The following is a 22,204-nucleotide window of genomic DNA, read 5'->3' as shown; positions in this document are numbered from 1 at the left end:
GAGGTGGCAAGTCCAAGCTGCCATTCTGGAGATGCCTGTAAAACTCCGTCTGGGCGATGACTCCACCATTGGACATCCGCCATTCTTCCCCACGTCCACATACAGGAAGTCGTAATTAGCTGACACCACCGCCAACATCACAATACTATTGAACCCCTTGTAATTATAATAGAATGACCCCGAGTTGGGTGGTGGGATGATGTGGACGTGTTTCCCATCAATTGCCCCTCCGCAGTTAGGAAAGTCCCACCGCTGGGCAAAGTGGGAGGCCACAGTCTGCCATTCCTGTGGCGTGGAAGGAAACTGTTGAGGAAAACAAAAAAAACTTAGTATTTTTGCACATAAACATGGAAAGCAGATTAGACACAAACATTCTTGGCCAACATCCAGATAACATTTACTAAGGGGAATTTTACAACACCAAAAGTATAAGGTACACCTATGATACCCCCCCCCCACCCCCTCTCATGGGCCATTTCTAACATTATAGGGGGGGGAATCTTGGACAGGTAACCCTCTTCACTTCATTGAGAGATGAATGCCTAAATACAGGGTATTACTTGGAACAGCCCCTCCTTAGTTACACTATTGGCAGCCCACTGGACAGGTAAGAAGTGTCAGAATACAAAGATATAAATACACACTGTACACATTTGAGCACATTTGGACATTCTGCTATTCCCTATCAAGATAATAATAGGATACAAAAACTTTAAACAGTACCATTTGAAAGTATACAGGCAGGCCCTTGCACTACATGCTTTGGGGAATTCATCCATACATTTGACCACAAAAGAGGTGGGTATAGTGTGTATGGGTTTGGCAAAGTCAGCAGATAGAGGATTGAGGATAGATAGAGAATTGGGATCAGCTGACTTAGCAGTTGGGGGGAGGGAGGGTTAATAAAAATGATTTGGGGACACTACAAAAAAAAGCCTCTGGCACTCTGCCTGAATTTAAAGCACAAATCAGATTTCTAAACATTTTAGGGGGTGTTTGGGGTAAAGCACTACTATGGAGCTGATAAAATACATTGTTAAGTGACTACATGAGGTGAATATAGGGCCAGGAGAACATGCTGGGGAGGTTCGTGAAGGCAAATATGTATGAAGGACTAAAAAAAAATTACATAAAAATCCAGCATGCATGAGAACAAAGGGGACATTCACAGCATATTACAATCATGGTAATTAGGGAATGAGGAAAGAAATACAATATATTAGCAAACATTCAATACAATAAAATGTGATATTAAAGGATAAAAATCTTACCTTCATATACTCCTTCTGCAGGACCTGGATGATGGCAGAACAGGTCTCTGGGATAATGATCCTCAGAGCCTGGGGGGAGATGCCTGTTGAGAACTTCAAGTCCTGCAGGCTTCTCCCTGTCGCCAAGTACCACAGGGTAGCGACTAGCCTCTGCTCCGGAGTGATGGCTTGCCTCATGCAGGTATCCTGCCTGCTGATATAGGGGGTGAGCAAAGCCAACAAACGGTGAAATACGGGGTCCGTCATCCTGAGAAAGTTCCTGAAATCATCAGGATTATTCTCACGGATCTCACGGAGCAAAGGCATATGAGAGAACTGGTCACGCTGAAGCAACCAATTCTTGGTCCATGAACTCCTCCCCACCCTGTTCATGGACTGGACTTGTGTCAAGGTCAGGACCCCAACACCAAGCCCCCGCACAGCACGAACTCTACGAGGAGTACGTATACGCAACATGGCTAGAAAATGGTCGGCTGCTCAGAACGAAGTAGCAGAACGCACTGAAGAACAGCAAGGCCTGTGAAGAGCGACCTGAAAAACAGGAACGAACAAGAACACAATGACAAAGTCACGCGTAGCTTGCTTGCACGCATTGAAGAGCAGATACAAACCCACAAGCACAAACTGAACCGCAGAAAACGATCTGAAAGCCACGAGTCTGAAAAAGCGCAAATCGTCTCTCACCAAACTTTTACTAACACAAGATTAGCAAAAGGAGCCCAAAGGGTGGCGCGCTTGGTTCTGAACTGGCCTTTTCTAGTCTCGTCGTACGTGGTTGACGTCACCGCGTTGTTGGCGATCGGAAATTCCGACAACTTTGTGCGACCGTGTGTACGCAAAACAAGTTTGAGCCAACATCCGTCGGAAAAAATCCTAGGATTTTGTTGTCGGAATGTCCGATCAATGTCCGACCGTGTGTACGGGGCATAACAGTAAAAACCCTCTATGTAGTTTAAGGTTAAAGCTCTTTTCTTCTAATTTTAATGAGTGGCCACGTGTCTTGTTAAACTCCCTGCTGCGAAAAAGTTTTATCCTTATTGTGGGGTCACCAGTATAGTATTTGTAAATTGAAATCATATCCCCTCTCAAGCTTCTCTTCTCCAGAAAGAATAAGTTCAGTGCTCGCAACCTTTCCTCATAACTAATATCCTCCAGACCCTTGGTTATCTTTGTTGCCCTTCTATGTACTCGCTCCATTTCCAGTACATCCTTCCTGAGGAATGGTGCCCAGAACTGGTCAGCATACTCTAGGTGTGGCCAGACCAGAGTTTTACAGAGCGGGAGAATTATCGTTTTATCTCCTTTCTAATGCATGCCAATATTCTGTTTGCTTTGTTAGCAGCAGCTTGGCATTGCATGCCATTGCTGAGCCTATCATCTACTAGGACCCCCAGGTCCTTTTCCATCCTAGATTCCCTGAGAGGTTCTCCCCCAGTGTATAGATTGCATTCATATTTTTGCCACCCAAATGCATTATTTTACATTTTTCTACATTGAGCCTCATTTGCCATGTAGTTGCCCACCCCATTAATTTGTTCAGATCTTTTTGCAAGGTTTCCACATTTTGCAGAGAAGTTATTGCCCTGCTTAGCTTAGTATCATCCGCAAATGCAGAGATTGAACTGTTTACCCCATCCTCCAGGTTGTTTATGAATAGATTAAACAGGATTGGTCCCAGCACAGAACCCTGGGGGACCCCACTACCCACCCCTGACCATTCCGAGTACTCCCCATTTATCACCACCCTCTGAACTCGCCCTTGTAGCCAGTTTTCAATCCATGTACTCACCCTATGGTCCATGCCAACGGACCTTATTTTGTACAGTAAACGTTTATGGGGAACTGTGTCAAATGCTTTTGCAAAATCCAGATACACCACGTCTACGGGCCTTCCTTTATCTAGATGGCAATTCACCTCCTCATAGAAGGTTAATAGATTGGTTTGGCAAGAACGATTCTTCATGAATCCATGCAGATTACTGCTAATGATACCATTCTCATTACTAAAATCTTGTATATAGTCCCTTATCATCCCCTCCAAGAGTTTACATACTAGTGATGTTAGGCCAACTGGTCTGTAGTTCCCAGGGATGTATTTTGGGCCCTTTTTAAAGCTGGGGTCCACCTAAACCGCCAAAAAAAAAAAAAAATATTAAAAGCCAGCAGCTACAAATACTGCAGCTGCTGACTTTTAATACATGGCCACTTACCTGTCCCAGGGTCCAGCGATGTCGGCAGGCGACGCCGAGAACCCGCTCGGTTCTCGGCAGCTGCCGCCGCCATCCTAGGTGAGGGAATCAGGAAGTGAAGCGTTGCGGCTTCACTTCCCTGTTCCCTACTGCGCATGCGCGAGTCGCGCTGCGCATCGTAACTGGTCCCCGCTATCTCCTGGGAGCTGTGTGTTTCCCAGGAGACAGCGCGGACTGACAGGAAGAGGCATAGACTCACATGGGAGTCTATGCCGGAAGTGGGTGCAAATACCTGTCTTAGACAGGTATCTGCACCCCCCTCCCCCCTGAAAGGTGCTAAATGTGACACCGGAGGGGGGGAGGGTTCCGAAAAGCGGAAGTTCCAGTTTTGTGTGGAACTCCGCTTTAAATATTGGTGCTACATTGGCTTTTCTCCAGTCAGTAGACTGTCAGTAAAAATTAGGAACAATGGTCTGGCAATTACTTGACTGAGTTCCCCAAGTACCCTGGGGTGCAAGCCATCTGGTCCCGGTGATTTATTAATGTTAAGTTTCCCAAGTCTAATTTTAATTCTGTCCTCTGTTAACCATGGAGGTGCTTCCTACGATGTGTTGTGAGGATACAATCAGAATATAGCCAGGCCCGCCAACTCATGGTTTACCTCCAATCCAGGCCAGGCCAGGCCAGGCCAGGCCAGGCCAGGCTAAACACCTCCCCAATGCATAGACATATTATTCATAACATACCTCGCCTGACAATGTACTGACAGTTCTTTAACCACTTCAGCCCTGGAAGATTTGGCTGCTCAATGACAGGCCATTTTTTGCGATTCGGCACTGCGTCGATTTAACTGACAATTGCGTGGCCGTGCGACGCTGTACCCAAACAAAATTGACGTCCTTTTTCCCCCACAAATAGAGCTTTCTTTTGGTGGTATTTGATCATCTCATCGCTATAAACAAAAAAAGAGCGACAATTTTGAAAAAAAACACAATATTTTGTACTTTTTGCTATAATAAATATCCCCAATTTTTTTTCAAAAAAGCTAATTTTTTTCTCAGTTTAGGCCGATATGTATTCTTCTACATATTTTAGGTAATAAAAATCGCAATAAGTGTATATTTATTTGTTTGCGCAAATGTTATAGCGTCTACAAAATAGGGGATTTATGTAATTTTTATTATTATTTTTTTTTTACTAGTAATGGCGATCTGCGATTTTTATCAGGACTGCGACATTATGGCGGACACTTTTGACACATTTTTGAAACCACTGACAATTATACAGTGATCAGTGCTGTAAAAACGCACTGATTACTGTGTAAATGTCACTGGCAGGGAAGGGGTTAACACTAGGGGGCGATCAAGGGGTTAACTGTGTTCCCTGACTGTGTGTTCTAACTGTAGGGGGAGGGGACTGACTATAGGAGATGACAGATCGTGGTTCCTAGCTATTAGGAACTCACGATCTGCCTCTCCTTTCCTCACAGAACAGGGATTTGTGTGTTTACACACACGTCCCAGTTCTGCCTCTTGTGCGCTATCCCGCTTAAAGGAGCCGACGTGCAGCTATGACAGTTCGCGGGATTGTGCCGACCTGCCGCATTATAATGACGGCGGCTGGGCGGCAAGTGGTTATCAGTAAACAGGTTATTACATCACTTTGTCCCAGACTCTGGCTTGCGGTTAGCACAAGACTGAAACAAGACTTCCTCTTTCTCTATAGGACTTGTTTCCTATTTTTAACTACAGAAGCAATAATATATTTAAAGGGGTATGCTAGCCTTCGGTTTCCATCATAGTACAAAGCAGTATAAATATTAATGGGGCCTTTACAAGATTCTTTTAACCTCATCTTTTTTTAAATGTGACAACTACAAACCCTGTTGCACTTCATTTGCATCAACCTAGATTACTTTTGCCATAAATGTGTTACTATCTTAAGCATGTATAAAACAGAAAACAATAAACACATCAGAACTAGTAGATATCAAGATCTCAGCTGTATAGCAATTGGCCATGAAAAATAAAGGGGAGGGAGAGTGACAGTCTATGAAAAACAAGAGGGAGGGGGCATGACAGTCTGTAGGTTAACTGGTTCCCGACCGGCTCACGCAGATATACTGTGGCAGAATGGCTCCCGTGGGCGAAATCCAATACGGGTACGTCCTTCCCTTTAGCGGCCACCATAGGGCACGCGACCCGCTGCACGGCGGGGGACCCAATATGAGTGGCCGGGGGCACGAGCGTGTGCACGAGCGCCAGTACGGGGATTTGTGTGTGTAAACACACCAATCCCTGTGCTGTCAGGGAAGAGGAACCATACAGTTTGTTCCTACTAAGTAGGAAAACTATATACTGTATGTCTCCTCTCCTATTAAATCCCATCCCCCATACAGTTATAACACTGAGGGGTCGCAGCGTTGCAGACGTGACATGGATGAGATAGGGGAGGAGCCTGCTGAGAGCGCATGGAGGAGGCTCTGGAGAACCAGCGGGAGCAGAGCAGTGTGCGAGACCGCCGACGCACCACTAAATGACAGCCTCAGGAACCCGCTAATTGTAAGAGAGGATGGAGCGGAGCAAGCCGGGAAGGAGACCCCGGGAATACCCGGTGTAAGAGAAGGGAGTAGAGGAGAGCACTGGGAGCCCGTTCTCACTGGCTTGTGTCCGCCCCCCTTCGTCTCCGCCCCCCGTCTCCCCTGCATACCACGGTCCTCGCGGGATACAGGAGGACACTCACGGACGGCGGAAGTCTGTCAGTTTGTGGAGCAAGACCCCTCGGGAGCCACGTAATGAAATAAGGTAAAACTAGAGTATACGTGAAAGTTTTACCTGAGGGCTTGAGGCTAATGGCCGGAAGAGATGTCTGTCTGTGAGTGCCTGCAATTGATATTCTCCCCAGGTATATGGCCTCTGTACTATTATGCCGCGTACACGCGAGCAGACTTTTCAGACAGACTGAGTCCGGCGGACAATTCGACTGTGTGTGGGCTTCATCGGACCTGCAGCGGACTTTTTCGGTCTTTAGCACATCTCATAGTGCAGTACCATAAGAAAGATTTAACTGCTTCAGCCCCGGAAGAATTTACCCCCTTCCTGACCAGAGCACTTTTTGCGATTCGGCACTGCGTCGATTTAACTGACAATTGCGCGATCGTGCGACGTGGCTCTCAAACAAAATTGACGTCCTTTTTTTTTTAATAATCTTTAATAATAATAACTTTCTGCGGGACAATGAGAGTTAAATGTTAAATCGGAGCCCAGTAACCAAAGTCAGCCAGTACAATTTATGGACTTGTGGTCAACGGTACGTGTCATGACCATCTGCAATCAGTTTGCAGAATTTTTCGTATCACCTGATGGAGAGTTATCATGGCAAAATGATTACGTGTAAAAAAAAAAAAAAAAAAAAAAAAAGTTGACATTTTATCAATGAGTTCTGCTTTCTGTCTTGTAAAAATAGGATTTTTTATAACAGCTTACCTGTAAAATCCTTTTCTTTTGATGTACATCACGGGACACAGGGCCTCAGTAATTACTGATGGGTTATATAGGTATCACTAGGTGATTGGACACTGGCACACCCTAACCAGGAAGTTCAACCCCCTATATAATCCCTCCCCTTACAGGGATACCTCAGTTTTGTAGCAAAGCAATATAAGTGTATTAGAAGAGGGGCGGGACCTTTGTGTCCCATGATGTACATCAAAAGAAAAGGATTTTACAGGTAAGCTGTTATAAAAAATCCTATTTTCTTTCTCGTACATCACGGGACACAGAGCCTCAGTAATTATTGATGGGATGTCCCAGAACAATGCTATCTGAGGGGAGGGGAACCACAACCAAGTAGGGTGCAATCAGACCTGAGGACCCTGTATCACTGCCTGCAGCACACTACGCCCAAAGCCGATATCCTCATGCCTTCTCACATCCACCTGATAAAATCTGGTGAATGTATGGACTGAAGACCAGATTGCGGCCTTGCAGATTTGAGCCATAGAGGCACGGTGATGCACTGCCCACGAAGCACCAATAGCCCTTGTGGAATGTGCCTTGATCTGAAACGGAGGAATCTTCTGTTTCAAACCGTAAGCCTGACTAATCAATTGTCGAATCCATTTAGAAATGGTAGCTTTTGACACTGCCTGTCCTCTATTGGGACCCTCTGGCAGCACGAACAAAACATCCGTTTTGCGAATCTGAGCAGTTGCTTCCAGATAGGTCTTGACTGCTCTTACTACATCCAAAGAATGTAGTGACCTTTCTTCCGAAGAACAGGGATCTGGAAAAAAGGAAGGCAGAATTATGTCTTGGTTTAGATGAAAATCTGAAACCACCTTCGGTAAAAAACTAAGATGAGGGCGCAATACCACTCTATCCTTGTGTACAATCAAATAAGGCTCTTTACAGGAAAGAGCTGCTAATTCTGATACTCTTCTAGCAGAAGAAATGGCTACCAGAAAAATTAACTTTCTTGTCAACAAGACCAAAGGAATCTGACGTATTGGTTCAAAAGGCTGTTTCTGTAAAACAGACAGAACCAAATTCAAGTCTCAGGGGTTTAGGGGCGCCTTAACCGGAGGATTAAGACGCGTCACCCACTGCATAAAGTTTCGGACCAAAGAATGTGAAGCAAGTGGCCATTGAAATAATACTGATAAGGCCGAGACCTGGCCCTTGATGGTACTCAAGGCCAGCTTCATCTCTAATCCCAAATTGTAGAAAATCAAGAATTTTACCAATCACATATTTTCTGGGATGCCAACCCCTGGATTCACACCAGGATACATAAGCTTTCCAGACTCTATGATAAAATTACTCTGGAAGCTGGCTTCCTTGCATTGATCAAGGTAGATATTACAGGACCTGAAAGCCCACGATTCCTCAAAATGTGGGTTTCAATAGCCAAACCCTCAAATTTAGCATTTGTAAGACAGGATGGAGCACTGGACCTTGAGACAACAGGTCTGGGCGTAACGGTAGGGTCCACAGGGAACCCACCGTCATCCTTACTATTTCTGCATACCAAGTCCTCCTGGGCCAAGCGGGGGCTACCAGAAGTACCGACTTCCTTTCCTGCCTGATCCTGCGAAGGAGTCATGGCAGTAGCAGAATAGGCGGGAATGCATAAATCAGTGAGAACCGATGCCACAGAGTCACCAACGCATCCGTCCCGCATGCAAGAGGATCTTTTGTCCTTGCCACAAATCTGTCTATCTTTTTGTTGAATCAGGATGCAAAGAGGTCTACATCTGGAACCCCCCATCTTTGACATATGGCCCAAAAGACGTCAGGATGCAGAAACAATTCCCCTGGGAGTAACTGCTGGCGACTTAAATAGTCCGCCTGCCAGTTCTCTATCCCTGGAATGAAGACTGCCGATATGCATGGCACCTGCTTCTCTGCCCAGACTAAGATCTGGTTCACCTCTCTTTGAGCAGCTCGGCTCCTGGTGCCTCCCTGATGATTGATATAAGCCACTGCTGTGGCACTGTCGGACTGGATCCTGACTGGGCAACCCTGTAGCCTGAGAGTCCAGGCTTTTAGGGCTAAATATACCGCACGGATCTCCAGAATGTTGATGGGTGAGGTCCTCTCGGTTTTGGACCATACCCCCTGGACCGCAGACTGTTCCAGAACTGTTCCCCAACTTCTGCAGGTTTTCGGGTATTAACCACCAATTGAGGCTCTGACGCACAGCATGAGACAGGTGCGTCGGAAAGTCTAATGCCTGAACCTTCTTGTTCCAGGCCGACAGGATACTGTGTTGCAGCAGTCTTGAATGAAACTGAGCATAGGGAACTGCTTCGAATGAAGACACCATCTTTCCTAGCAGCCTCATACAAAGGCGGACAGAAGGACCCTTCTTGGTCCTGACTACCAGAATCAGCTCCTTTAAAGCAGTGATCTTTGCCTGAGATAGAAATACTTTCTCCTGGCTTGTATCTATGATCAAACCCAAATACTCCAGTCTTCTTACTGGTTTTAGGAAACATTTTTCTAGGTTGAGAATCCAACCTAGGTGTTCCAGATACTTGACTGTGGTCCTCAAGTTCCCGTTCAAAGAGGCTACTGACCAGTCTATCAAGAGCAAGGTCGTCCAGGTATGCTATGATAGTTATACCCTGGGCCCTTAATCTGGCCAGAGGAGGAGCCAAGATCTTTGTAAACACTCGAGGTGCAGTGGCTGTCCCGAAAGGCAGAGCCACAAACTGGAAATGACGCCCTGCTATCTCGAAGCGCAGAAACTTCTGATGAGCAGGAAAAATGGGCACATGCAGACATGCATCTCTGATGTCTATCGATGCCAGAAATTCTCCTCCCTGCAGGATGGAGACTACTGTCCGAATTGATTCCATGCGGAAGGACCAAATCCTTAGGAATCGATTCAGATCCCTTAGATCCAGAATGGGTCTGACATCCCCATTTGGCTTTTGGACCATAAAAGGTTGGAATAAAAGCCCAATCCTTGATCCTTCGTGGGAACCACCATAATGACCTCTTGTGACAAAAGCCGCTCTAACGCTAGAAGGAGCGACTGCTTCTTCTCTGGATCCCTGGGGACATTTGATCTGAGGAACCGAGGAGAGGGAAATTCTTGGAACTCCAGTTTGTACCCTTAGGTTACCGTGGAGATTACCCATCTGTCCTGGAAGTCCTCCTGCCAGAGCTCTGAGAACTGTCGCAGTCTTCCCCCACTCGAGCGAGCGGGGGCACCCCTTCATGAAGAGGTCTTAGTGTTTTGCCTAGTAGGCTTCTTCCCCCAGGACTTCTTTTGTCCCTGGGGTTGACTCTTGACTCTGGACCCAGACGGAGGAGGCCGTCGAGACTGCCTGGAGGCTGAAGCTCCTGGCGCTGGGGAAAGAGTCAGTTTGAAAGAGGGACGCTTACTCTTCTTCTTAACAGGTAAGAGAGTACTTTTCCCACAAGAGATTCTCTTGATATAATCATCCAAGTCTTCTCCAAACAACCTTGCACCACGAAATGGAAACCCAGCCAGAAGCTTCTTACATGGTGCTTCAGCTGACCAATTTCTCAACCTTAAGATTTTACGCATATGTACCAACCCAAGTGAAAGCCGAGAGGTTTGGATGATAGAATCTCTGATGGCATCAACAACAAAACATAAGGCCGCTGGAAGGTTAGCCAACCCCTGGGCCTGCTGTTCAGGTAGAACTTTGATGACCTGCTTAACATGGTCTCTTAAGTATTGAGAGACTCCAATCGCTGCTACTGCAGGTTGAGCCACTGAACTTGCTAAGGAGAAAACATCCTTCAACAGGGACTCCATCTTTTTATCCACAGGATCCCTGAGCATCTGAACATTGTCTACAGGACAAGTCAGATTTTTATTTACGGAGGAAATGGCGGCGTCAATGGCCGGTATTCCCCACATCTTAATAAACTTTTCTTCCATAGGATAAAGTGCTGAAAACTCTTTCGGCAGAAAAAAACATTTATCAGGGTGATCCCACTCAGAATAAAGGAGCTTTTCAAGTAAATTATGAACAGGAAAAGCATGTGCTGTTTGAGGAGGTTTCAGTGACCCCAAAGAAGAGGGTTCTTTAACCGATTCAGATACGGGCAACTTAAATGTGGAGGGGACCAATCAGCAAGGATCTGTACTAAGACCTTCTCCTCCTGGGAAGCCGAAGAGGGTCCCCCTCCACCTGATTCCTCAGAAGAGGAATCATCCGTCCCATCCCGATCCTCTGAAGGGATTCTTCTCCCCTATCCCAGAGCTCCTCTGCCTGAGGGTCCTGGGAAACAGAGGAAGGCCTAGTGCGTTTTCTTCCACTGAGTGAAGATGCAATTATGGCCATTAATCTTTCCTCTAAACCATTAATGGTTGAGGAAAAAACCTCCTGTGTAATGTATATAGGGGCTGAAGTGCCAGAAGCAGGTGTAGCCCCTGACCCCAACGGCTCTCCCTGACTAGCCGTCCCTGGCCCCTCAGGGGGGAGGATGCTGCAGAAAGGGGGTCCTCAGAACCTGAAGGAGATCCCCTAGAGCCTCTGGTTCTTGGGGTATTTGAACCTCTTCTACCCATAGTGCAAAGCAACAAGGTGGAGGTATCACAAAATGAACACTGACTGCTGAGCGATGTAGTCCGGCAAAAGCCCTGCTACCAACTGCCCAGTCTGGTGTTTCCTTAGTAAATGCTGCCTAGGAGAATGGCTGTGTCCCACCTTACATGCGACCGTCAGCTCTGTGTCCCTCCAAAGGCTGTGTGCACCAGTAAAGTGTGCCTCTTATAGCCTTGCAGCCGGCAATGTGGGAGTCTGAGCACGCTGGACGCCGCGCTGACGCTCCACCCCCCCCCACTCTACCGCCCCCCCCCCCTCGTTTTTTAAAAAACGCGCGCGAGCCGACCCTCCTGGATAAGCATGGAGGAAAGGCTGGGGGTGGGGAAGGAAGGAGAGAGGCCGGCAGTGATGGCAATGGCGGCGGCGGTGATAGTGCGGTATACTACCGCCTCACAGACCACCTGCGGCCTCCCCCTATTCTGTGGGGAATATCCAAAGGAGAACACCCCATTCCATCCTACCTGGATCTCGGCTGGAGGAGCTTGTGCAGCGTGAAACACTGAGACAGACATCAGCATGAGAAGGTATGTGCTCTTGGCAGCCCCCGGTGGCGACAATAGGCATAGCATGCATTTACCTTAAAGGAGAAACCTACTAGAATAAAAAAATTCTGTGGAATCTCCCTTACCTTATCCAGCCGCAGGGTTCTGTTATACAGATCCAATCTTCACCTCTCACAGTGGGCTCCGTTTGGAAAACCTTCAGAGACTGGGGCCCCCTACGGATAGGGGGATCCGCAGTTCTGGGCCTGTAAAGCACCCGGCCAGAAATAAGACTAGAAAAACCATTTTCTGAAATGCGGGGTCCAGCTCTCTAAAAAAAGAGGAAGCGTTACAGGTAAAACCTTGTTTCTTCGGACACGAGGCCCGGGTACCATCCAATTCGGCCTAGAAAGGACACTTTGAAATGGATCCGGTTCGCCTGGCTTGCCCCAGTATAGGATATAGGATATTCCCTTTGGAGCTAAGCACAGGACATCTTTACACGTCCAACACCTAAGACACTGGCGTAAAAACTGAGGTATCCCTGTAAGGGGAGGGATTATATAGGGGGTTGAACTTCCTGATTAGGGTGTGCCAGTGTCCAATCACCTAGTGATACCTATATAACCCATCAGTAATTACTGAGGCTCTGTGTCCCGTGATGTACGAGAAAGAAAATGTATTTTTGTTTGAATAAAGCACTTCAAATTCAGGTTTGTTCTTTTTATGTCCATTTTTCTTCTATTGTACCACGAATCCTTTTCATTCTGCGTGAGGCAAGCGTATGCTAGCCCTTGTTGGACTTAGCATACCTTTATCCCAGGCGAAGTGCAAAGGGTCCTTTTCACTCTGCGTGAGGCAAGCGTATGCTATCCCTTTTTGAGCTTAGCATACGTTTGCCCCAGGCAGAGTGCAAATGAGTGCTGTTGTGCATCATATAAAACCCAAAATAATAATAACAAATTTTTTAACACATATTTATTTTTCAAAAACAAACTAACAGGGTTCATCACAACTGGTGATAGGTGAAGGGGGATGCTTGATCACCATAGGAATGTGGGGACGGGGGAATGATGACTGGCTCTGGCGCTCAGGCTCAAACTCATGCTGGTAGCAGGGTCCAGGATATGAGGGAGGTTTTCGATCCTCATGAAAATGGTTGTTGGAAGGTGGAAATTCACAGTGGGAGTGGGCAGGTAAATTGAAGTCTGGGACAGGATAGGGGGTGGCTGGCTTTGAAGAGGGGGCTGATATTGATAGGGGGGTGCTAGCGCTGCTGAGTTCCCGGGGGCCATTGGGGGATCCTGAGAAGCAGAATATTAATCACATGGTGGTGGCCCACCACTTAATTTGGCATGCCTGTATTGCATAGCAATACCATACATGCGATCCATACACTGCTTCTCCTAGTCTACTCCAATATCCTCCAGGATGTGATATAAGGTGCGGCAGAAGCAGGCGCATGGGTTGCTGGGATACAAGAATGCATCCACACTGCACCTCTCCTGCAGCAATGCTAGCACCCTGTCCTCTGTCTCAATATTGCACCCCTCCTCTGACGCTGATTGCGCCCACGAACACCGCCACCACTACGCACCTCCCCATGTTCTTGGCTGCCAGCTGACAACTTCAAGTCCCTGGATTCCTGCAAAAGAACGAAAATGTTTAGATTGGCATGTAGATAGACAGGCAGACATAATGGATGGACAGTTACCTCATGTGTGGCCTCAATTGTGACACTTGCCACACTGATATCATGGGGTGATGCGTGGCCAGTGCTGTCCGTTGCACTGGTGGGTCTGTCCAACTGTGGCTCTTCCACAGCCTCCTCCCTTCGCTGAGCAATATTAAATGTTGTCCTGCAGAGAATAAAATTTAAAAAGTTAAACAATATCCCTGGAAAATTTAAAGCGCCTGCAAAGCAATGCACATAGGGAAATATATAATGGAAAAAAAATAAAATAAACGTACTCTCCGTTGTTTTTAATCATGACTTGGCGCAAGAAGGCCCAATGGTTGTGGTAGACGTGGCGTTTTTAGGCAGTGGCTGGTGCTCCACTCCTTGCTGCCTTCTCCTTCTCTTTTAGATCCCTCCTGACTCGATCCCAAAGGGATTTCCCCAAGTGCTGGAAAATTTTGCCTAAAGAAAAAGTGGAAAAGAAGGGTTGATAAGGGTTAATCTGCATTCTTCATTTACAATACACAGATCATGCATGCAATAAAAATAGACTTACTTGTCTCCTTTCTGGCTCTGCTGCTCATCAGTTCCCAGCCCGGAGTTATTGCCGCACTAATATCCTGCCAGGATTTTTTTTTTTTTTTTTTTTAAGATGGTCACCATGCAATGGATGTGCCAGATTCCCAAGTTCTGGATGGGCCTCGACTGCACTGATGAGGCCTACCTGAGACACCGCACTGGCCATCTTCTCTCTCCTCTGTCCTACCCACAATCACACGGCTGTGCAAGGGACTCTTAGGTAATGTAATGCCGTGTACACATGAGCGGACTCTTCGACCGGACTGGTCCGACGGTCTATCCGACAGACTTTCGGCAGACTTCCAACGGACTTTCCTACACACGATCACACCAAAGTTCGACGGATTCGTACATGATGACGTACGACCGGACTAAAATAAGAAAGTTGATAGCCAGTAGCCAATAGCTGCCCTAGCGTTGGTTTTCGTCCTTCGGACTAGCACACAGATGAGCGGACTTTTTGACCAGACTCGAGTCCGTCGGAAAGATTTGAAACATGTTCCAAATCTAAAGTCCGGCAGATTTTCGACCGAAAAAGTCCACTGCAGGTGCGATGAAGCCCACACGCGGTCGAATTGTCTGCCGGACTCGGTCTGTTGGACCAGTCCAGTCGAAAAGTATGCAAAGATCTTGATATAATTTTTGTCTGAAGTTCTGCTTAAAGTGATTGTAAACACATGATTATTTTTTTTCCATTAAAATAACAAACATGTCAAACTTATCTGCCCTGTGCAATGGTTTTGCATAAAGCAGCCCTGATCCTCTATTTCTTGGGTCTCTGCCTGGCTCATCTCCCCTCCACCTCATGCTCTCCATAGGAAGGCACTTGTTGTTTGGACATTCATGCAGGCTTGCTCCCGAGCCAGTTGTCTGTCCACAAACACACAAATTCCGGCTGTCTCTGAGCCTATGAGGAGGGAGAGAGCGGAGAGAGCCGCTGCTCTTGTGCACAGCGCTGGATTGAGATCGGGCTCAGGTAAGTATATGGGGGGCTGGGGGAATAGCCGCACAGAGAAGGTTTTTTTTACCTTAATGCAGAGAATACATTAAGGTAAAAAAAACCTCCAGCCTTAGAACCACTTAAAGCGTTAACCCCTCAAAAAAATATGGATCCTGCTCCATTAAAGCATTTTATACAGCACAGTGCTTTTGCTGTGTAATTTGGACCCCTGTAACACCTAACAAGCCTGGCTGATCCTGCCAGTTTCTCCCTTCCCCTATGTAAACTGACCACGATAATCATGGCTGCTGAGCCCTGACACCGTGGTCAGTTTACATGCCTCTGTCATCCGCAGCCCTGTTCTCCTGTGTGTCTGTCCTCCTCCCCCCTCTCTGCGTGTCACCTAGTGACAGTGCCGCCCCATTCCCCCCCTGCTGCAGGAATAACACATTTAGCAGTATACCATCTGTTATGTCTCCTTAAGCAGTCCCACCCTTGTCTCGTGTCTTGTGTTTTATAAAAAAAAAACCTTCCTCCTTTACCATATCTCACGGCCACTCCCAGCGATCACGTGACCGGCCACGTCTCCTCTCTCTCCTCCTCGCGTCCCGCTGACGTCAGCGGGGGAATCTTGGTCCCTCCCACTGCTTCTGTCAGACGGGCAGAGAGGAGATATTGCCGGTCACGTGAGCGTCGTGAGCCGCCGTGAGATGCGGTAAAGGAGCATTTTTTTTAATAAAACACAGGGAGACAGGGACACTATTAAATTCACTATTAAGACACTATTACATTCTATGAGACCTGAACATGAAAAATCAAAAAAGTCTCCATTTTGAAGGGTTATATGCAAGTTATTGGCCATAAAAAGGGTATGGGGGCCTGGGTACTCCGGGTACTGCCCTGGGGGACATGTATCAATGCTACATTTTTTTTTTTAAATATAGTTTTTACAGGAGCAGTGATTTTAATGATGCTTTAAGTGAAACAATTAAAATTCCTTTAAATATAGTGCCCTTAGACTGCCTGTAAAGTGGCACATCTGTACCGTGTATAGAACCTGCTGCAGCAACTTTAAAGAAAAAAAAAAAAAAAAATTACATTTTAATTACCGGCAATACAATACCATTTCCAGCAATACAAAAAAGTAAAAATGGTGTGGGGTCCCCCCCAAAACCCACACAGACCCTTATCTGAGCATGCAGCCTGGCAGGTCAGGAAAGGGTTGCCGGGAAGAAGCCCTTATTCCTCCCCAACATGGAGACAAGGTGCTTTGGGATTGCCCCCCCCCCCCCCCCCATGTTGAGGGCATGCACCGTTTTTTTTTCCTCACTTGTTTCTATTGCCGGTAATGTTTTTTTTTTTCATTCAGCGGTCAGCAGGGAAGCCCGCTGACAGCTGATGACTCAAGCCGGTTATTAAGGGTGCAGCTGTTCACTGTGCCCTGATTGGGCAAAGTTTTGCCCAATCAAGGCTTAAAATGCACGGTGCAGTTTACTGTGGGGCACTTGGCAGGCGAACATTCGGCCGAGTGCCCTGCAAATTCGGGTGTTCGTCGAACGGGCGATGTTAAGGCCAAACTTTTGCTCGGCTTGAACTGTTCGCCCAACTCTAGTCATCTTGTTCAAATAATAAAGAATCACATTTTTACTTTCACTGGGACTGACTGAATAAGATGGATGCTACAGAATCTTAAAATGATGTAGTAAAAACGTATCAGCCTATAAATATATATATTATGGACATACTTGTTCTATTTCTTTGCAGCGCCGGTTAAGAGCAAGAAACTTCCTCCTATTAAGCTCTCTTATTCGCTGCTGGGCCTGCTCCTCTTCCTCATCTTGTAGGTTTTCACCAGCAAGTCCGCCATCAACAAACTCAACTTCTGTTTCCAGCTCGCTCTCCAAGATATTTCCGCCGAAGAGTGGAGGAAGAGCAAGCTCAGATCCAGGTGGTACAGAAAACTCCTCAAAACTCACAGCCATAATGGAAAATCTGTGCAAAATATAAATAGTTAGCCAGGTTGAGGAAAAGTCCTTCGAGTTTAACCAATGTTAGAAATACTCTATAAACAGAACCTTATACCCGTATTAGAAATTCCTTATTGAGACCCTAAAGCAATTCGATATTCCCCGAACAATGCTCTCTGAAGTTATTACTTATAAATGTTGTATACAAAAGATACGCTGCGCTAAGGTGAAAATATCAATCTGGAGACTAGTAATGCATATGAGGTATACTGAAAATATAATGTTTATTGGAAAAAAAGCTCCCCACATTAGGGTACTCACATTTGCAAGGTGCGTGAGTGCACCAATCTGATAACAGTCTCCAAAGTTTGCCTGTCAGGAGGGACAAGCTGTGCATCGCATCTCAGTGGAGTGAAAGGCTCCGTGCTCCGTCCTGGCCCCTCCCCTACGCGTGTTCGACACAGGGTCACGTGTCTTCATCAGGGAAATGTGACGCCACTGAGATGCGATGCACAGCTTGTCCCTCCTGAAAGGCAAACTTTGGAGACTGTTATCAGATTGGTGCACTCACACACCTTGCAAATGTGAGTACCCTAATGTGGGGAGCTTTTATGCTAATAAACATTTATAAATGATATCACACTATCCAGTTTTTCTTTTCCTTTATTCCTAACTGTGGAGTTGCTGCTGAAAACTGTGTATCTGGATTCCATCACTGAGCCGTGGGATGGCTCATAAGCGTGTTTAGACTCAGTCTCACAGCTGAGTCGCACGCTCTGAGGTGAGCGCCTGTCCCTGGGGGGGTCACTGGATGGCACTTGAGCATGGAATTCTGAGCACTAAGCACTAAGATTAATGCACGCACGTTGGATTTTTTATGAACTGTTTTTATGGACTTTATGTGCATTTCTTTCATAAATTGGACTTTAAAAACCACGTATAACATCTTGGATTTGATATTCACACTCATTGTGTGGCACTTGGCACTTTGTTGTATTTTTGCACTTATCACTGTGATATATTTATATATTTTTTACATGGTAAATTTCAGATTATATAAATTATTTTTCATTCATTATATATACAGTTAGTAGTTTAGTCATCGCTACTCTCATTCTAATGGTATACATCTAGTATATTAATTTACACATTGCACCTTAAAATCACTTGTTTTTTATATATATCCTTTGTGCCTTGTTGTGGCTGGATAAGCCCCTTATGCGGTATTTTCAGTATACCTCATATGCATTAATAATCTCCAGATTGATATTTTCACCTTAGCGCAGCGTATCTTTTGTATACATTGTATTGCACAGCATATGAAACGTGTTCTGCGCGGGCAGCTAGGTGATTTCCACATTTGAGGCAATATACCATTGTGGCTCGCAAAATCCCCTTTTATCTATATACTTATAAATGGTAATATCCAATAATATGCTTTGCATTTCAGCTCATGCACAACAATTGCTTTTTGTATCACTTGACCTTCCCTTTTTAGACTGTAAGCTCTAATGAGCAGGGCCCTCTGATTCCTTCTGTATTGAGTTGTATTGTAATTATACTGTCTGCCCTTATGTTGTAAAGCACTGCGCAAACGGTTGCTGCTATATAAATCCTGAATAATAACAATAATAATAATTTAGAGATGCATCCAGTTTTTTATTTTTAAATGGGTAACTGAGCTGGCCAGAACTATTTTCTGAGGTAACCTATTCCACATTTCACAGTTCTTATTGTGAAGAAGCCTCAGTATATGCAGATGTAGCACTGCCCCTTTGGGGGGTTGCATTAGAATTGCATGTTCATCTGCACCACTTTGACTCTGTGAACTTTCCAGCCCTCCTGACACTTTAGGTTCAGACATGCTGTATGTACCTTTAAATAATACACCGACACAATGCAGGTTGATAAGCTTTCTCTGATTTTACTTATTCAAAGGGAGTGTCATGTAACAGGGTATATGTCAGCCAAAACTCCGTTGAAACAGTCCCCTGAGGCAAAGAAATAACAAGTTTGAATCACAGATATAAAATAGCAATACACATAGATATTCATTCATTTATTGTCTGCTTCTAGGGAAAACTACTACTTGCTGTATATACCATCACCGCTAAACAGGGGACCCCAGGATGGCCTATTATACCTTTAAACCTAATGAGAGACTGGGTATTCTAGATTTTAGGGGTGTGTCCCTTTAAATAGCAATACGATAACAGTGTCCAGGATGCAAGGCCTTCCAATGATCTTCACTGGCAAGTTGAAGCTCATAGAACAAGAATCTTGAGTGTGGCACAGTGATGTGTAATCAAAGCAAGCAGTTGTGCCTGGCTAGTTGTAATCCTCAGAGCCCATTCACACAGGGGCAACTTTGGATCCGACTTCAAGTCGCCCCAAGTAGCCCCTAGTCGCCTCAAGTCGCGCCACACGAAAAAATCAATGTAAGTGAATGGATCTGTCTTAATGCACACTACTGCAGTCGCTCTGACTTCAGAAAAGGTTCCTGTACTACTTCAATCCGACTTGAAGGCAACTTGTACCCATTGATTTCAATGGAAGTTGCCTCCAAGTCTGATCACTGTTCATACTGAGGCAACTTTACAGGAAGCAGAAAAGAAACAGAAAGTAATTTCCTCCACTAAACAGCCAGCCCCCTCCTTCTCCCACACAGCTGATAAGCTCTGATTGGCCACTTGTAAAGTTCCCTGTCCTGGAGGCGACTTCAAGTTGTGTTGTAAGTTGCCCCAAGTCGTGCTGTGATTCATACTCAAGTCGTGTCCAAGTTGCCTCCCAAAGTCGTGCTGGAAGTCGTGTTGCCCCTGTGTGAATGGGCTCTCAGGGTAATTCCAGGTGTAAGGTGTCTGTATACAGTGCTCTGTGATATACGATAAGGCAATGCCAGGTGTGAGGTGTCTATATACAGTGTAGAGCTGCACAATTAATCGTTAAAAAATCGTGATCTCGATTCACCTCCCCTGACCACCTCCCCTGAGGATCTCTCCTGCAGAGGTTGCCGATTCTTTCATATAAGAAGTGGAGAGACTTTATCTGCTCACTTAGCTGTCAAAAGAAAGCATCTGGGCATTCTGCCAAGTCTTTAACTTGATACCTTTTAACTAAGCTTCCTTCTTAGATCAAAGGGAAAGAACTTCTGTGTAAATAACTAAGCTGGGCAGTCTGCCAAGTTTTCAACAACCTGTAAATGCAGGAAGTTTAACCACTTAAAGTCTTAATCTTTTTCTGACACTTCTTTAAGTTAAAAATCAATATTTTTTGCTAGAAAATTACTTGGAACCCCCAAACATTATATATATTTTAGCAGAGACCCTAGGGAATAATATGGCAATTGCTGCAATATTTTATGTCACACTGCATTTGCCCAGCGGTCTTTCAAATGCAATTTTTTGGGAAAAAATACACTTCAATGAATAAAAAAAAAGAAAAAAAAACACGAAACAGTAAAGTTAGCCCAATTTTTTTTGTTTTAATGTGAAAGATGATGTTACGCCGCGAGAATCGTGATCTATCTTCCAAGCAAAAAAATCATGATTCTCATTTTAGCCAGAATCGTGCAGCTCTACAGTGTTCTGTGAACTAAGATCAAGCAGAGATTGTATTGGTGGGCGGATGCCCTCCCACCAAACTGAAGAACAGCATAGCAACCTCCTGAAGAGCGATCCAAGTCGGTGCATCCTTATGCAGAACGGGCGGAGATGCCGGACCGGCTACTGGAACCATGGGTCGTCTGATCTGGCTGGTTACAGCGATGCTGTGTTGATGCCCCCTGTGTAGCAAGTGGCAATCGCCGTTTTGCTGCGTGGTAGACCGCAGTCCTCTCGCACAGCAGCAGAGGGGTGTTTACTTGATGGAACCCGGGAGGCAAGAGGGCTTGGGCTTAATTGGCTGATCCTTTTAAAGCCTCTCTCAGAGTTCTTTCTCTGGAGCAGATGGCATGCTGGGATGTGTAGTCCAGGGATAGTTCTGCAGATCCAGGGTGTCTGTTCAGGAGACTACAGTCCCCACACTGCTCTCTGCTGGGTTTAGGAAGATGATGCAAGTATTTTTAAGCCCAGCACTAGAGGAACACAGAGAAGGTCTAAGAAAGGAGAGCGGAGGCTGCAGTGCCAGATAACTGTAGCCCGCTGTCGGCTACACAGAGAATAAACCTCTTTTCCTCGAGATGAAAATAGTGCCCCCTTGTCCCATAGCCAAAAGAGAAAGTAAGAGGAAATCCCTCCAAAAACCAAGGAAATCCCATAATGTCACCAGAATTAGTGCCCCCATTGGAAGATTTCCCCTCTATCACTGTTCACGTTAGATAATAACAGGAACCAGGGCAAATAGAGAGGGTGAACAGGATAATGGGAGCACAGGTAGTAATAAAAACTTTAAAAAAAATGCCTTTAAGAAGAAATTGCATGAAAAATTTAGAAATGTTATTACCCGAGTGCAAAACACTTGGACATATTCTGGTTGGTGGCCCCATTGCCCCCTAAACACACATCTTAATGCTGGCTACCACACCATCCTGGTCTTGTTGCTGGTGTCTTTTTGCCTGTCTGTGGGGCCGTTTGGTCATTGTTCTGTCCGGGAGCTGCAATGTGCTCGGCCGGTCTCCTCCCCCTCCACGCCCTTTGTGACGTTCATGGGGGGGTGCCGTCCTTGCGCATTGACGCCACCCGCGGCGGACGTCCGGCGTCCTTGTGGCGCAGTCACGCCCGCGACGCTGTTGTTTCCATGCTCGCGAGCAGTGTGGGAGACAGTCATGGCGCCGCAGGCTGGACGTTTATCGCTCGGCCTGTGGCTCCTCCCTCCCACTTGCTGTGTGTGTGTGTGACGTTGGCGGGTTTTTCCGCGGTGGCGCCTATATGAGCATCCCTTCTCCCAGGAGGGTTCAGCATTTGGGGCACTCCACACATTAGATTCCGTGCATTGCTATGGATCATGTCCTCTCCTTTCAGCACCAGGTAACTTTACACATCATTGGTCACCTTCACTTCATTGCACTACCC

The 22,204-nt window shown here is 46.0% G+C and overlaps 1 protein-coding gene across 2 annotated transcripts in view; it reads right to left on the bottom strand.

Annotated features, from left to right (window-relative positions):
- The window catches only part of TFPT (TCF3 fusion partner), an 87,193-nt gene that overhangs the window by 48,090 nt on the left and 16,899 nt on the right, over positions 1–22,204 (bottom strand). Inside the window, exons 2-3 of one of the 2 annotated variants that reach the window (XM_073602312.1) lie at positions 19,071–19,186; positions 16,974–17,220 (exon numbers count right to left, since the gene is read on the bottom strand). In XM_073602312.1, the coding sequence (XP_073458413.1) occupies positions 16,974–17,210 (237 nt within the window). In that variant the 5' untranslated portion in view covers positions 17,211–17,220; positions 19,071–19,186. The remainder of the gene's footprint in view (positions 1–16,973; positions 17,221–19,070; positions 19,187–22,204) is intronic. The other variant, XM_073602311.1, reaches the window with a different exon arrangement.

Source organism: Aquarana catesbeiana, linkage group LG10 (genome assembly GCF_042186555.1).
Source record: "Aquarana catesbeiana isolate 2022-GZ linkage group LG10, ASM4218655v1, whole genome shotgun sequence".
In the NCBI taxonomy this organism is placed as follows: Eukaryota; Metazoa; Chordata; class Amphibia; order Anura; family Ranidae; genus Aquarana; species Aquarana catesbeiana.
Note: the sequence above shows the minus strand (reverse complement) of the source record. Positions and strands in the feature narration are given on the sequence as shown.